Source organism: Chiloscyllium plagiosum, unplaced genomic scaffold (genome assembly GCF_037043375.1).
Source record: "Chiloscyllium plagiosum isolate Xiang-an unplaced genomic scaffold, Cpla_swu_hap1 HiC_scaffold_13, whole genome shotgun sequence".
In the NCBI taxonomy this organism is placed as follows: domain Eukaryota; kingdom Metazoa; phylum Chordata; class Chondrichthyes; order Orectolobiformes; family Hemiscylliidae; genus Chiloscyllium; species Chiloscyllium plagiosum.
The window spans coordinates 35,912,103-35,929,872 of NW_028270151.1; the positions used below are offsets into that span (position 1 = coordinate 35,912,103).

Genomic DNA, 17,770 nt, shown 5'->3' on the forward strand with positions numbered 1-17,770 from the left:
AGTGAATATTTTAAGCATGGTCATACAGTAAGTCTGCAGTAGTGAGTAGAGTGGGTTATTTCTTGCTTATATGTTATATTGACATGTGTCTTTTGATTAAACTTAAAAATAAAAGCCATAAGTGTTAATTTAACCTGGAGCAGTGTTTTGTAGAGGAATAAGACAGTGCTATTTTCTGGGTCTTTAGGCTGAAAGAAGCAAAAATGGCCTTTAGTAGAATGATATGCTCTTCTTGTCGGATGTGGGAGTTTAGGGAGAATTTATGTGTTACTGAAGTTGGAAGCATTGAGGAATTTACAAGAGGAAAGGGATGTGATGGATGACAGTTATAGGAAAGGGGAAAAGTCACAGATGCAGTCACATAGATGGGCTAACTCCAGGAAAGGTAAGAGAGGTAGGCAGGTAGTGCAGGTGTCTTCTGTGGCTATCCCCATTTCAAACAAGTATGCTGTTTTGGAAAATGTAGGGGGTGATGGATTCTCAGGGGAATGTAGTACGAATAGCCAAGTTTCTGATATTGATACTGGATCTAATGCAATGAGGGGAAGTCGGGTTCCAAGAGGTTGATTGTGTTAGGGGACTCTCTAGTCCGAGGTACAGACAGAGATTTCTGTGGCCAGCAACAAAAAGCCAGAATGGTGTGTTGCTTCCCTGGTGCCAGGATCAAGGATGACTCAGAGAGGGTGCAGAATGTTCACTAGAGGGAGAGGGGCCAGCAGGAGGTCATTGTACACATTGGAACCAACAATATCGGAAGGGAAAAGGTTGAGATTCTGAAAGGAGATTACAAAGAGTTCGGCAGGAATTTAAAAAGGAGGTCCTCGAAAGTAGTAATATCTGGATTGGTCCCGGTGCTACGAGCTAGTGAGAGCAGGAATAGGAGGATAGAGCAGATGAATGTATGGGCTGAGGAACTGATGTATGGGAGAAAGAGTCACATTTTTGGATCATTGCAATCTCCTTTGGGGTAGAAGTGACCTGTACAAGAAGGACGGATTGCACCGAAATTGGAAGGGTAATATATACTGGCAGAGAGATTTGCTAGAGCTGCCCGGGAGGATTTAAACTAATAAGGTGGGGAGGTGGGACGCAGGGGGATAGTGAGGAAAGAGATCAATCTGAGACTGATACAGTTGAGAACAGAAGCAAGTCAAAAAGTCAAGGCAGGCAGGGACAAAGCAGAAAACAAGGTGGGACTGATAAATTAAACTGCATTTATTTCAAGGCAAGGAGCCTAACAGGGAAGGCAGATGAACTCAGGGCATGGTTAGAAACATGGGACTGGGATATCATAGCAATTACAGAAACATGGCTCGAGGTTGGACAGGACTGGCGGCTTAATGTTCCAGGATACAAATGCTACAGGAAAGATAGCATTACAGCTGTACTGAGGGAGGGCATTCCCAGAAATACATCCAGGGAAGTTATTTGAGTGGAACTGAGAAATAAAAAAGGGATGGTCACCTTATTGGGATTGTATTATAGACCCCCTAATAGTCAGAGGGAAATTGAGAAACAAATTTGTAAGAAGTTCTCAGTTATCTGTAAGAATAATAGAGTGGTTATGGTAACGGATTTTAACTTTCCAAACATAGACTGGGACTGCCATTGTGATAAGGGTTTAGATGGAGAGGAATCTGTTAAGTGTGTACAAGACAATTTTCTGATTCAGTATGAGGATGTACCTACTAGAGAAGGTGCAAAACTTGACCTATTCTTGGAAAATAAGGCAGGGCAGGTGAGTGAGGTGTCAGTGGGGGACCACTTTGGGGCCAGCGACCATAATTCTATTAGATTTTTTAAAAGTGATGGAAAAGGATAGACCAGATCTAAAAGTTGAAGTTCTAAATTGGAGAAAGGCCAATTTTGACAGTATAAGACAAGAACTTTCGAAAGCTGATCGGGGGCAGATGCTCGCAGGTAAAGGGACGGCTGGAAAATGGGAAGCCTTCAGAAATGAGACGAGAGTCCAGAGAAAATATATTCCTGTCAGGGTGAAAGGGAAGGCTGGTAGGTATAGGGAATGCTGGATGACTAAGGAAATTGAGGGTATGGTTGAGAAAAAGAAGGAAGCATATGTCGGGTATAGACAGGGTAGATCAAGTGAATCCTTAGAAGAGTATAAAGACAATAGGAGTATACTTAAGGGGGAAATCAGGAGGGCAAAAAGACGACGTGAGATAGCTTTGGCAAACAGAGTTAAGGAGAATACAGTGGGTTTTACAAATACATTAAGGACAAAAGGGTAACTAGGGAGAGAATAGGGCCCCTCAAAGGTCAGCTAGGTAGCCTTTGTATGGAGCTGCAGGAAATGGGAAGATACTAAACGAGCATTTTGCATCAGTATTTACTGTGGAAAAGGACATGGAAGATAGAGAATATATGGAAATAGATGGTGATGGCTTGAAAAAAATGTCCAGATTACAGAGGAGGATGTCTTGAAATGCGTAAAAGTGGATAAATCCCCAGGACCTGATCAGGTGTACCCCAGAACTCTGTGGTAAGCTAGAGAAGTGATTGCTGGGCCTCTTGCTGAGAAGTTTGCATCATCGATAGTCACAGGTGAGGTGCCGGAAGACTGAGGGTTGGCTAATGTGGTGCCATTGTTTAAGAAAGGTGTCAAAGTACAAGCCAGGGAATTGTCTGTACTTTCTGAGAGGAAGGAAATCTGAATTGCACACAGTATTCCAACAGTGGCCTAACCAATGTCCTGTACAACATGACATCCCGACTCCTGTACTCAATACTCTGACGAATAAAGGAAAGCATACCAAACACCTTCTTCACTATCCTAACTACCTGGAACCAGTGAGCCTGATGTCGGTGGTGGGTAAGTTGTCGGAGAGAATCCCGAGGGACAGGATGTACATGTATTTAGAAAGGCAAGGACTGATTAGGGATAGTCAACATGGCTTTGTGCGTGGGAAATCATGTCTCACAAACTTGATTGAGTCTTTTGAAGAAGTAACAAAAAAGATTGATGAGGGCAGAGCAGTAGATGTGAGCAGTAGATATGGACTTCAGTAAGGCGTTCGACAAGGTTCCCCATGGGAGACTGATTAGCAAGGTTAGATCTCATGGAATACAGGGATTTGGATACAGAACTGGCTCAAAGGTGGAAGACAGAGGGTAGTGGTGAAGGGTTGTTTTTCAGACTGGAGGCCTGTGACCAGTGGAGTGCCACAAGGATCAGTGCTGGGCGCTGATTTTGTCATTTCCATAAATGATTTGGATGCGAGCATAAGAGGTATAGATTAGATTAGATTACGTTACAGTGTGGAAACAGGCCCTTCAGCCCAACAAGTCCACACCGACCCGCCGAAGCGCAACCCACCCATACCCCTACATTTACCCCTTACCTAACTCTACGGTCAATTTAGCCTATCGCCATCACCACGCCCGACCCCGCCCCCAGACCTAACCCCGCCCCCACACTCAGCTCCAGCCCCACACCAGGTCCTAGCTCCCAGCCCTGCCGTGTTTTCACCATCCCTCCAGACCTACCCCTCTCTGAGGATGAAAGATCAGTCCTCAGCAGAGGCCTCACCTTCATTCCCCTACGCTCCCGGATTGATGAATTCAACACGCGGCATGACATCGAACAATTCTTCCGCCGCCTTCGCCTCCGCGCCTACTTCTTTAACCAAGACTCCCGCCCACCCTCTGACGACCCCTTCTCCCGCCTCCAACACACCCCATCCACCTGGACACCCCGTGCTGGCCTCCTACCTGCCCTCGACCTCTGCATAGCCAACTGCCGCCGCGATATTAACCGCCACTGAACTCCCCCACCCCTCTCACCCACTCCAACCTCTCACCCTCGGAACGCGCAGCCCTCCACTCACTCCGTTGCAACCCCAACCTCACTATCAAACCAGCAGACAAGGGAGGCGCGGTAGTAGTTTGGCGCACCGACCTCTACACCGCTGAGGCCAAACGCCAGCTCGCAGATACCTCCTCCTACTGCCCCTTTGACCATGACCCCACCCCCCACCACCAAACCATCATCTCCCAGACCGTCCATAACCTCATCACCTCGGGGGATCTCCCATCCACCGCCTCCAACCTCATAGTCCCACAACCCCGCACCTCCCGCTTCTACCTCCTGCCCAAAATCCACAAACCTGACTGCCCCGGCCGACCCATTGTCTCCGCCTGCTCCTGCCCCACCGAACTCATCTCCGCATACCTTGACACCGTCCTGGCCCCCTTAGTCCAAGAACTCCCCACCTACGTTCGGGACACCACCCATGCCCTCCACCTGCTCCATGATTTTCGCTTCCCCGGTCCCCAATGCCTTATTTTCTCCATGGACATCCAGCCCCTGTACACCTCCATCCCCCATCATGAAGGACTCAAAGCCCTCCGCTTCTTTCTCTCCCGCCGTACCGACCAGTACCCTTCCACAGACACCCTCCTTCGACTGACTGAACTGGTCCTCACCCTGAACAACTTCTCTTTCCAATCCTCCCACTTCCTCCAAACGAAAGGAGTAGCCATGGGCAGCCACATGGGCCCCAGCTATGCCTGCCTCTTCGTAGGATATGTGGAACAATCCATCTTCCGCAACTACACTGGCCCCACCCCCCACCTTTTCCTCCGCTACATCGATGACTGTATCGGCGCCGCCTCGTGCTCCCACGAAGAGGTTGAACAGTTCATCCACTTCACCAACACCTTCCACCTCAACCTCAAATTCACCTGGACAGTCTCAGATTCCTCCCTCCCCTTCCTCGACCTTTCTATTTCTATCTCAGGCGACCGAATCAACACGGACATCTACTACAAACCAACCGACTCCCACAGCTACCTGGACTACACCTCCTCCCATCCTGCCCCCTGTAAAAACACCATCCCATTCTCCCAATTCCTTCGACTCCGCCGCATCTGCTCCCAGGAGGACCAGTTCCAAAAACGCACATCCCAGATGGCCTCCTTCTTCAAGGACCGCAATTTCCCCCCCGACGAAGTCGACGATGCCCTCCACCGCATCTCTTCCACTTCCCGATCCTCCGCCCTTGAACCCCGCCCCTCCAACCGCCACCAGGACAGAACCCCACTGGTCCTCACCTACCACCCCACTAACCTCCATGTACAGCGCATCATCCGCCGCCATTTCCGCCACCTCCAAACGGACCCCACCACCAAAGATATATTTCCCTCCCCTCCCCTATCAGCATTCCGTAAAGACCACTCCCTCCGTGACTCCCTCGTCAGATCCACACCCCCCACCAACCCAACCTCCACTCCCGGCACCTTCCCCTGCAACCGCAGGAGGTGCAAGACTTGCGCCCACACCTCCCCCCTCACCTCCCTCCAAGGCCCCAAAGGAAACTTCCATATCTGCCACAGATTCACCTGTACCTCCACACATATCATCTATTGCATCCTTTGCACCCGATGTGGCCTCCTCTATATTGGGGAGACAGGCCGCCTACTTGCGGAACGTTTCAGAGAACACCTCTGGGACACCCGGACCAACCAACCCAACCACTCTGTAGCTCAACATTTCAATTCCCCCTCCCACTCCACCAAGGATATGCAGGTCTTTGGACTCCTCCATCGTCAGACCACAGCGAAACGAGGAGGAAGAACGCCTCATCTTCCGGCTAGGAACCCTCCAACCACAAGGGATGAACTCGGATTTCACCAGTTTCCTCATTTCCCCTCCCCCCAGCCTGTCTCAGTCAAATCCATCAACTTCAGCACCACCTTCCTAACCTGCAATCTTCTTCCCGACCTCTCCGCCCCCACCCCAGTCTGACCTATCACTCTCACCTTGACCTCTTTCCACCTATCACATTTCCGACGCCCCTCCCCCAAGTCCCTCCTCCCTATCTTTTATCTTAGCCTGCTGGACCAACTTTCCTCATTCCTGAAGAAGGGCTAATGCCCAAAACGTCAATTCTCCTGTTCCTAGATGCTGCCTGACCTGCTGCGCTTTTCCAGCAACACATTTCCATCTCTGATCTCCAGCACCTGCAGACCTCACTTTCTCCTCAATTTAGCCTGGCCAATTCACCTAACCTGCACATTTTTGGAATGTGGGAGGAAACCGGAGCACCCAGAGGAAACCCACGCAGACACGGGGAGAATGTGCAAACTCCACACAGTCAGTCGCCTGAGGCGGGAATTGAACCCGGGTCTCTGGCGCTGTGAGGCAGCAGTGCTAACCACTGTGCCACCGTGCCGTATAGTTAGTAAGTTTGCAGATGACACCAAAATTGGAGGTGTAGTGGACAGCGAAGAGGGTTACCTCAGATTACAACAGGATCTGGACCAGATGGGCCAATGGGCTGAGAAGTGGCAGATGGAGTTTAATTCAGATAAATGCGAGGTGCTGCATTTTGGGAAAGCAAATCTTAGCAGGACTTATACACTTAATGGTAAGGTCCTAGGGAGTGTTGCTGAACAAAGAGACCTTGGAGTGCAGGTTCATAGCTCCTTGAAAGTGGAGTCCCAGGTAGTTAGGATAGTGAAGAAGGCGTTTGGTATGCTTTCCTTTATTGGTCAGAGTATTGAATACAGGAGTTGGGATGTCATGTTGTGGCTGTACAGGACATTGGTTAGGCCACTGTTGGAATATTGTGTGCAATTCTGATTTCCTTCCGATCAGAAAGATGTTGTGAAACTTGAAAGGGTTCAGAAAAGATTTGTAAGGATTTTGCCAGAGTTGGAGGATTTGAGCTATAAGGAGAGGTTGAATCGGCTGGGGCTGTTTTCTCTGGAGTATCAGAGGCTGAGGGGTGACCTTATAGAGGTTTATAAAATCATGAGGGGCATGGATAGGATAAATAGACAAGGTCTTTTCCCTGGGATGAGGGAGTCCTGAACTAGAGGGCATAGGTTTAGGGTGAGAGGGGAAAGATATAAATGAAATTTAAGGGGCAACGTTTTCACGCAGAGGGTGGTGCATGTACGGAATGTGCTGCCAGAGGAAGTGGTGGAGGTTGGTACAATTACAGCATTTAAAAGGCAACTGGATGAGTATATGAATAGGAAGGGTTTGGAGGAATATGGGCTGGATGCTGGCAGGTGGGACTAGATTGGGGTGGGATATCTGGTCAGCATGGACAAGTTGGACCGTAGGGTCTGTTTCCGTGCTGTACATTTCTATGACTCCTTGCTTCAGTTTGAAAAAATGAATTAAAATGAAACACTAAAAACTCTGACATCAACAGACTATTAAAACAATGTCTATCCGAAACTATTTTGTAAAGTAGAAATGTACAGGTCAGAATTCCTCAATCTGACATTAAAGTGGCACAGGAGAAAGCAATCAGGATTAGATGGACTCAGGTGGATTCAATAATTCTGTTTGGCCCAGTACAGAATGAAAATATCTTGGTGACCCACTGGCGGAAAGAAGCAGAAAATATAATGCTGAGAAACTACACTGAGGTCTTCAGTACCACCAAGCCTTGAATTGCATCTGTCGTACTAACTGATTTCACTGGAATCTGTTTTGAACCTTCTGAGGCATATAACACCAAAAGGAAGAGTTTAGTTTTTATTACTCCATTGATTGTCCTCTCCTCAAAACAATAGATCTCTCCTTGGTATTAGCTCCGAGGGCTCCAATGGCCTTTGCGCTGCCAAACAAATGGCCATTTTTCAGTTTCACAGGCAACAGAGAGGGCAGGCTTCTACAGGGCATATCCAGTCCTGTTTTCACCTATCAACTATACATGTATACTTTCCAATGGAGCTCCTGGCTCACAATTGGGTGAGATTGAAGGACCACATTTTCCCCACTTAAACTCAATATGAATGAGGTCAACTGCCTTTTTCTGCTCAGATCAAACATAAATTGGGAACTAAACTTGGAATATTTTGTCCTGTAGAAGTCATTGCTCATTGTATAGTCTCAGTTGTTCATCAAGGAAAGCCTTGGTCGAAAGTTTCAAGTTGAAATCATTTTTATTTTGCTTTTATGCTTCATTTCCCAACAAAGAGATTGTCAGTGTGTCTATTTCCAGGCTTATGGTAGGATTTCTCTTGAACCAGTCACTCAAAGCATGCTGCAGTGGCATAATGCTCAATTGATTTTCTCTCCTGTCTTTTCTGTGCGGAAATATTTATCTTTAACTTCCTTCTAACCCAGGCAGTCCAGCCTTTGGAATTTGCAGGATGGAAAATTCTGATGTAAAACTGGTACCTTTCAACTGGAAAGCAAAGTACACTAAAGCATCAATATGCATTGTCAGTATACCTTGGTGAACATTAAAATTAGTCAGAGATCAGTAAATGTAATATACAGGTTAAATAAATTTGCACCTTACGTTGCATGTGATAACATGTTTATCATTTCAATCAAGTGATTTCAGTTAAAAACAGTTATCTGTATAATTCTACTTTGATTTCCTAGCTGTTTTTGGAAAAACTCCCACGGATCCTGCTCATGTCCCAACCCAATGACAGTGTCTCGCCTCCATGGGAAAACGGTGTGTTGCAGCGACGCAGCAGCTCCCTTGGATACATTATCAAAGCACAAGAATATTTCACTATCAAATCCAGGAGTGAACTTATGTTCGAGAAACAATCTGAACGACATGGCTTGAAGACACGGGCCACTCCAGCAATTAGTGAGCATCCCCAGTATTGAAATTACATGGATAAATGAGTCAGATTCCATCCCATTCTAATTAAATAAACCATCAACGGTTTACATGATTCTGTAAAGTTTAGCTCTTTGATACTTTCAGACATCAGAGATTTCCTTGGTTGAGTTTCTGCCTTGAACAGAGAAAACAAAAATTGGCATAGAATATATAATCAAAACATCAAAAACTAATTTGCATTGTCAATTTGAATCCTTTGAATTTCAATTTCAAAACATGGATTTTGATTCTGAATTAACTGCTTTACAACTTTGATAAAAAAATTGCCAGTTATTTTGTTTACTTGCAGAATTGTAGAAAGATTATGAGCTGATAAGAATGAAGCATAATGTTCTTAGTTATAAGATCCAGCTTTCAAATTAAAATAAGGTTGTAATTTATGAAAATATTTTAAAATGAATTTGACTAATGTCAGAAAAGTTCTCTTAAATTTAAACTCCCTTTCTTCAACTTAATTATCAGGGTAAATGGGAGAGGCTGGATTTGATTTTCTTACGTGTTTTGTGTATGAATTAGCCTAACTAAGAGAAAGGAATTTTATTTAGAAATCCTTTCCAACAACAAAAAAATTCATTTTTAAACCAGGTCTAAAAAGCAGTCATAATGATAATGAAAATATTCCAGACCAGCTGTATGCCGAGCTCAAGTCAGGCATCGATGGGGCGAACTTCATTGTGAAACACATTAAGGAAAAGAATGACTATGATGAGGTAAGGTCTGATGAACTAGAAAGTCATGCAGTAATCAAACCTTTCTTCAATTGATCTCTCTTGCACTTAGAAGTGAAATTTTAATAATATTCTCACAGATGGGAATTGATTTCAAAGGCATTACAGGATGATGGGAAACAGTGAATAAATGGAGAGAGAGAGTGGGGATACATAACGAAAAAGGTGTAAAGGTCACTCAACTTGAAATATTAACTCTGATTTCTCTCCACACATGCTGCCAGAACTGCTGAGCTTTTCCAGCAATTTCTGTTTTTGTTTCTGAAGTTTGAAGATGACTTTGAAAGAGAAAGGATTAGCTACAATATACACCAAACTCAATTATCACAGCAAAAAAAACACATTCCTGAAATCTGAAATGTGAACAGAAAACGGTAGAAAAGTTCTGAAGTTCGGGCAATATCTATGGAAAAAGGAACAGAATTAACATTTGACTTTGATAATCTTTTGTTATTTATTTGAATCATTATTTGTTGTGGGACCAATATCTACTCACTGAAGAAAAAGTGATACCCAGCGAATAATAAAAGTTTATTGTAATGATCTACAGGAAAAACCATAACAATGGATTAAATTGCACAGAGCAATGTTTCGGGGATTGTGTTTGCCATATTAATAATATTGGCTTAAGAATCAGCGATTAGTTTATTCCATGGCAAGTTGATTTAAAATAATAAAATACAGACTGTATCTTCTGACATCCCTGAAAGGTTCATATTTGCATATGTGGAATGTTCTGCACATGTACACTTTGTGAAACACTCTGCCAGTAAAATAATATGGTGGCACCCAAATATTCACAATAAATATTAGTGAGGTCAGTACTGGCAGGGGTACTGTGCATGCACATTTTGCATATGTACTGAGAACATTTTGGGGGTGCCATCAACCTTCTCTAAATTACAAGTTATAAAATGATCCTTATAGTTTCAGTCCTGATGCACTCTCAGTCAAACTGGCTGGTAGGGGGAGTAGCACAGCACCTGGAGTCCTTAGACATAAAATCTTTGAAAGGCAAGGAAATATATTCAACATCTCCTTGCTTTACAAAAGAAAGTGTAACTATTTACAATAAGTGAGCTATAAGTCTCAATCGTGTGTAGGTAGTTTACTGACATGTCCAGATCGAGCAATGACGCCTTTGCCTAGCGGTGACATTCATTTCAATAGTTACCTATAATAATTTCTATTGTTCCTGTTTGTCAAGTTTTTTTTTCCTTGGAATCCTCACCTCTTCCATTTGTTGCTTCAGTTGTTTTTTGGTTTCACCAATGCCCCACTTGAGTCCTTTCACTAGAGCATCACTACTGGCATATATTTCGGAACTATTAGGAGTAGAAAGTAGTCCTTTCAGCCTTTTGAGCCTGCTCCACCATTCAGTATGATCATAGCTGCTCATCCAACTCCGCTTTCTAACATAATCATTGATTCCTTTAGCTCTAAGAACTATATCTAACTCTCTCAATGTTTTGGCCTCCACCACTTTCTGTGGCAGAGAATTCCACAGGCTCATCACTCTCTGGGTGAAGAAATTTCTCCTCATTTCAGTCCTAAATGGCCTACACTACATCCTTAGACTATGATCCCTGGTTCTGGACTCCTTGCTTATCAGAAACTCCCTTCCTGTATTACCCGTCCAATCCTGATAGAGTTCTATAGTTTCCATGAGATCCCTCCCTGCCTGTCAATCTCAGAGATGTTTTGCAGCTCCTTGCTTGTGCTGTAAATCTCCACCTGTTCTGCAAGTCTGCAACTTCATCTAGCATTGTTTTATCTCAAGCCAATGTTTTGGTATCTGCCTGTAGAAAGTCTGATTTGCCTAGTATGCACTTTTGTCCAGATCTTTCCAAAAACTGATTGCCTTGTAATGCTGGTAGTTTACCTTGTATTCCTTCTTATTCTTTCACCTCTTCATTCATCCTACTGAGCTGAAAGGCTTCATCTCCGTGATGTTATTCTCAAATTTGGATTTCTCCTGAGCTATTGTTCAGCCTTTTGTTCCTGAATTTTTAATTCGTATGCAGATTTTTTCCTTTTTTTTAAATTTAAAAAGAAAAGCTGCTGCACTTTTAAATTGTTTGAAGGCTTAAATGTCTTCAAATTGTCACAATAAAGCTCTTGATTATTCTCAAGGCTTTTAATCTCCTCATTCATCTTATCTCTATGACCCTAAACAGCAGAGAACTATCCTTCTTACTTTCTCTTTAACTTGAAACAAAGTGATACATTCACACCTTTTTCCATTTTAATATCATAAGCTTCCTTAGATTCGGAAAATGTTCCATCAGGTTGGAAAATACTGAGTGCAACTGCTCCATTGTAGAATCTGAAGAGACAGAAAGCAGAGAATTGCAGGCCAGTTAGCCTAATGTCTGTTGTAGGGAATTTATTATTTATTGTTAGAAAGATTATTAATAGGACACTTTGAAAATCTTGAAACAAACAGGCAAACACGATGTGATTATATGAGAGGAAAATCATGTTTGAGAAATTTGATGGAGTTCTGTGTGAAAGTGAAATGTGGATAAAGAGGAACTTATGTATGTAGTGTACTTCAATTTCCACTTGAAAATTTGCCAAAACAAAAATTACTGTGCAAACTATGAGCTTATATTGCAGGGAGTAGCATACTAATAAATATAGATGATTAGTTGGTTAACAGAAGTCAAAGAGTAGGTATAAATGAATTATTTTCAAATTAGTGAGATATAATTAGTGGAGGGGTTAATGCTATGGATCCAACTATTTATATTCCACATCAGTGACTTGTATGAAGCGACCAAATGTACGGCTGTTAAATTTCTGGATGACAAAGATAGGCAGGTAAGTAAGTTGTGAAGAGGATTGAAATACTGTCAAGAGGCCTAGAAAAAAGTTCACTGACAGAATACAGTAAAATGTGAACTTGTCCACCTTGGCAAAAAGAATTTTAAAAAATCATATTATTTAAGTGTGAAAAGATTGCCAAACTCTGAGTATAGAGGATCTTGGTCTTCTCATACATAAATCACAAAAACGTTTGATTGTTGGTACAGCATGTGATTAGGAAGGCAAATTGAATGTCATATATTGCACGAGAAATGCAATATAGAGCTAATTAATATAGTTAATAGCATCTTGCTATTTGTGGGAATTTATTGCATATAGTTTTGTTAGCCTATTTCCTACAATACTAAAGTGACATTGAATTCTTCATTTTTTGATTTTAATTTTTAGTTGTTTTGATTTGGAACTGTGAACTTCAAACTGAGAGCTAAAGGTGACCTTAGGACTGTGAACAGCAGCTTATTTTAATAAAAAGAGAACAAATGATTATATGTTCATTAGGTCAAGCCTATAAATTAATTGCAGGTTGCTTTTTGTTCAAGTACTCAAGACATTTGGTTCCAGACAAGCATTATGTTCAAACAGATATCAGCTGTCTGAATATTAGCTGGGGCCTCATAGGGAGTTATAGTGCCAATCAGTCTAATAAACAGAATGAGGAACAAACAGAAAGAAAAAAAAGTTTGAACTCACTTTTGAGCTGTGTTTAAATCAAAAATATTGCACCTGTGTATGTTGCAGGATGGAAGTTTGATTGCTCCCTGGTTGTTCTCCCATTGTTAATTTACTGAATGTTTGATGAATTGAATCGCAGTTTTAATTATTAAGTGAATATTCCTTGGAGCCCACTGGAAGATTGTTGCATGCATTGGCATCTTCATAAACCAAGCGAGATGCAATTCCATGTGATGTTATGGATTGTGGAGTCTGCTTAACTGGCCTGTTAAATCTTATTTAATTTTTCTTTTGATGAATCTCTTAATTGTGTTTGTTTATACGTCCGTCTTTGTGTGAATGGGATCTAGAATCAAAGAAGATTGGGTTTAAATCATAGACATTAATTAGATTATTTTGTTGTTTAACTTTACTCTGCTAAAGTTGCAGTATTATTCATAAATTGTCAATTATTTTGTTCAATTGAAATGAATTGAATTAAATTTATTGTCACGTGTACCGAGGCACAGTAAAAAGCTTTGTCTTGCGAACAGTTATTCACAAAGTCTAGTACTAGTTATTTAAAAAATTGTTTGTAATCATTGGGGGAAAGTTTAAGGGTCATTCAAAGTTTTAATTTTACAGTGTTGCAAATACAGATATAGGGAAGCTGATTTAATTTTGCTGTCTTCATGTTGTAACACTGATGATAGTTCAATATTTATGACACTGACAATTTCAGAACTAATTAATTAGCTGTAAATGACTTTAAGACATATGGTGCCTTTCTTTTTATGGGTAGATGTCAATTTTTGTTTGATCAGTCTCTATAGGGCCCCTTGGAATGCTTTCCATGTTAAAAGCATGTGCGGCCAATGTCAACAATAGTTTATGCAAAAAATCAGAATATTACTTCTAAATTCACATCCAACAGCAAAGTGATATTTGTCAAACAAATCATCTAATTCTACATTTGATCTAGAAATAACTATTATTTGTTCCACAGTTAAAAGGAATCCAGTCAACGTGAATAACTGATCATACCTGATAAGATCCTTGGAAAAAAAAGTTAATATTAAAGTTGATTTTATCTGTGTTTTGCAAAACTATGAATAGGTCAAGCAATAGCCAGCTGCAACAAAGTAATTATTTTAAATTTAATCCCAATTTAAGAATCTTGGAGTAGCGACTTCTGATGGTCAGCGTACATTGTGCTTTAGCCACTATTAATAATGATGTTACATTGGTCTAGGGCTACCTTTGGCATCCGACGCCCCTCCCCCAAGTCCCTCCTCCCTACCTTTTATCTTAGCCTGCTGGACAAACTTTCCTCATTCCTGAAGAAGGGCTTATGCCCGAAACGTCGATTCTCCTGTTCCCTGGATGCTGCCTGACCTGCTGCGCTTTTCCAGCAACACATTTTCAGCTCTGATCTCACCTGTAACCAGACATCATGGACTTAAGATAAAATAAAATACTACTTGCGGTTTTCAACTTTCTAAAAGTGCGTAAGAACTTTTACACTAATGGAATGACATCACGGTGCAACTGTGCACATACAGAAGGATCATGGTAGGTTTCTTTAATGGTGGCATTAGGAGCATACACAATATATAGGAACAGAACTTGCTGTTGATTAATGAAGTAGATTTTTAGGAAATTCAATCAGTTCAAAGTTTATTCACAATGGACAATTACATGAAAATAGTGAATCAAATTTAGATTTGAAATTCCTTGACATTATTATTTCATAAAATTATATACATGTTGGTGGCACTGTGAGAATGTTTGCTTTCATTATGTTTCATTTATGGAAATGACAATAACACATCATTTAAAATGTAATTTATTGCTTGGATATTTTAGCTTTTAACATATTTTAACTGAAGTATGCTTTGAGAATAATGTGATCATTTGATTCACTCACACAGAATGATACATTAGTACACAGAGAAACTTCAAAAAATGCTCTAGACTTGAAACATTTTGCTTTTGTGTTTCAGGAAGTTGACAACTGGAATCGTGTGGCCCACACATTAGACAGGCTTTGTATGTTCATCATAACTCCAATCATGGTTTGTGCAACATTTACCATATTTTTGATGGGAAACCTTAATCACCCTCCCCCATTACCATTTGAAGGTGATCCCTTTGAATATTCAGCAGATCGCCCACGATGTTTGTAGCTTTCAAGTGTCCATGAACTACAGGATATCACAGAAGATACTACTCCATTTACCCCCATTGGTCATTATCCACTCACTCTTCCCATCCCCATTATACACATACAAGCCATGGTAATGTATACAAAGTTGGAAAACATAGCATACAAATCTATATATATAAACATGAAATAAATGTATAAAATGCAATTGTGTGTGCATACCATAATGCATACAGACATACATTGATGTTCTCACAGACAGACGGTGAGTTTTAAAAGTAAATTTCTCTCCCTACTCTCACCACCTGTCTGTAAGCAGATTGTGATTTTTCCCCCTTTTTCATACAGTTGTAGTATATTTCCCTGACTCCTGCTATTTGTAGATTCTGACTTTGTAAGGACTGCAGCAATTCTAATGTAAAATCAACCCGGTTTATATCACACACTCTTACACATAATTTGGAGATGCTGGTGTTGGACTGGAGTGTATGAAGTTAAAAATCACACAACACCAGGTATAGTCCAACAGGTTTAATTGGAAGCACACTAGCTTTCAGAGCGATGCTCCTTCATCAGGTGATAGTGGAGGGCTCAATCCTAACACACAGAATTTATAGCAAAAATTTACAGTGTGATGTAACTGAAATTATATATTGAAAAATTGATTGTCTGTTAAGCCTTTCATTTGTTAGAATACAGTGATAGTTTCACTTCTTTCATGTGTAAATCACAAAACCTTTTTTAAAAGATTTGCATTCTCGGGTTAGCTGTTAACAATGGTGATAGCTAGACAATATGTTGAAGGTGTTGGCCCCCTGTGTTCTCTGTCTATGCCATGATGTTTAGATTGATTCTAATCTAAAAAGTGAGATAACGGAGTTTTACATAAATTCATGCAGTTTTTGAGCTCAGAGTTCTACATGAATGCATGCAGTTTTTGAACAAAGTACAATGTAACTCTTACACATAGGGCAGGTAAGGTGGTGGGGAGGTTTATAATAATTCACAATATATGCTTTGAGTCATATAATGGGAGATATTGAATTGAAGAGGATGAATACATTCATTCGATTAGCAATAAATTCAATATAAAATAGAGGCATATCAATTTAGCAATGACCTTGCTTTTGAGATAGAATCCAAAAAATCAAAGCTGGAGTTAGCAGTCTGGAATTCCTTTGTGGTTGATTGGCTTGCTGTTGGTCAGGACTTTTAGGCAGTTTCTTTTCTTTAAAAAAGTCTAGCTTTTCAGAAACATTATGAAAACATAACTTGTTCTCCATTGTTTAGATGAAAGAAAGTTGATTGCTTGCAGAGAGACACCACAAGTTGCAGACGTTTTATAGGAGAGATTTTTTTTCGCTATGTAACTCAGAGTTGAGGGCTTTGATATTGTCAGTAGATGTTGTATGGAGTAGCACTAACACCTTAATTGATTGCTATTTCAAAATTGTAAGATTAAAAAGCAGTTGGGTTCAGCTGATGGAAGTTATCTGACCAATCTGCCTGGGAAATGGGGAGTAAATAGTTACTATTCAGACAAAAGCTTGCATTACAGATAACCAAGTCTCTATGGCCCATCTCAGAGGTTAAGTGTTAAGTCCTTTTACATTCTGTTACAGAGTAGGTGCAACTTCCAATTCTATTGTGCAGGGATTTTTTTTCATGGATAAAATTATCACTGTAGCAGGTTATAAGGAAACTGCTAGCATTCCCATTTCATCAAGAAGTACATGGACTTCATTGTCTGGCTGACATTGACTTCTGGGAAGCTTCTGGAAGGTTCTGCTGGGTCCTGATTAGAAGAGCCATCCTTGTTAGACTTTTTTTTAGTTAACTAGTTATTAAATATATATATGAATATCTATTAAAGTTAGTTTTAATCTGTTTGTGATATAATAAATGAGAATGATGAAAATGATGGAAAACGTTGAAATCAGCTGTTTATTTTCTGACCAGCTTATAATATTGATGTTGCTGAATCTTTGGCTATAATAATAATCTATTGTAATGTACAGCTGCAGTTCCATAGTTATGCATTGGGCTGCAAATAATTTCCAAAAGGCAGAAATTGAGGTTTGCATGTACAAGGTATCTTATTCCAGACATAAGAATATAGCTGTGAGCATTGCTTTCTCAGAACATTTAAAATGAAAATGTCTGCTTATGTTTTTAAAATGTCCTGGAGTGCACAGTATTTAAAGTTGCTGGTTTGACATTATTCCACAATTATTATCCCCAGATATGTCAACAGTTGCAGTGTACGTGACCATGTGTATAACATGCAATACATTTATCAATATGAACAAATTCACGTATGTACAAGATGTGAGAAGTATTTTTATGACATTCACTCCAGCCAAAGTAAACACCGTATCCCACAAATTTCAATCCCTCGAAGTGAATCAAATAGCTGATACTGGGCTATTTCATAATCTGTACACAGTATTATCATTAGTTTTGAAAACTTCTTGTATAATTATGCATTAATAATTTCTATTTTGCATTGTATAAATGTTTGCTTCAGTTGTATTACACATAATATTAAATTATGCATTATTCCTTGCTTAATCGTGTTACCTTTTATTTCAAATATATGTTAAGAACAATGTTATAATTTGATTCAACCAGTTGTACATTCTGGCACTTACAGAATAAAATTCTTTAAAAAGTAGCCTACTTTTTATTAGTCCCAGGCAGGTGTCTTGACATCTGCTCAGAAGAGTAAGTTAAAACTGAAATGCAGGATCTGGAGCAGATAGTATTGGAAAGTTTTC

At 40.8% G+C, this 17,770-nt stretch overlaps 1 protein-coding gene across 1 annotated transcript in view; it reads left to right on the plus strand.

The window, feature by feature from the left end:
* chrnd (cholinergic receptor, nicotinic, delta (muscle)) overlaps nucleotides 1-17,559 on the plus strand; it is a 57,126-nt gene extending 39,567 nt beyond the window's left edge. Inside the window, exons 10-12 of the mRNA XM_043702384.2 lie at nucleotides 8,369-8,585; nucleotides 9,207-9,331; nucleotides 14,833-17,559. Coding sequence (XP_043558319.1) covers nucleotides 8,369-8,585; nucleotides 9,207-9,331; nucleotides 14,833-15,015 — 525 coding nt within the window. The 3' untranslated portion in view covers nucleotides 15,016-17,559. The remainder of the gene's footprint in view (nucleotides 1-8,368; nucleotides 8,586-9,206; nucleotides 9,332-14,832) is intronic.
* The last annotated feature ends 211 nt before the right edge of the window (nucleotides 17,560-17,770 follow it).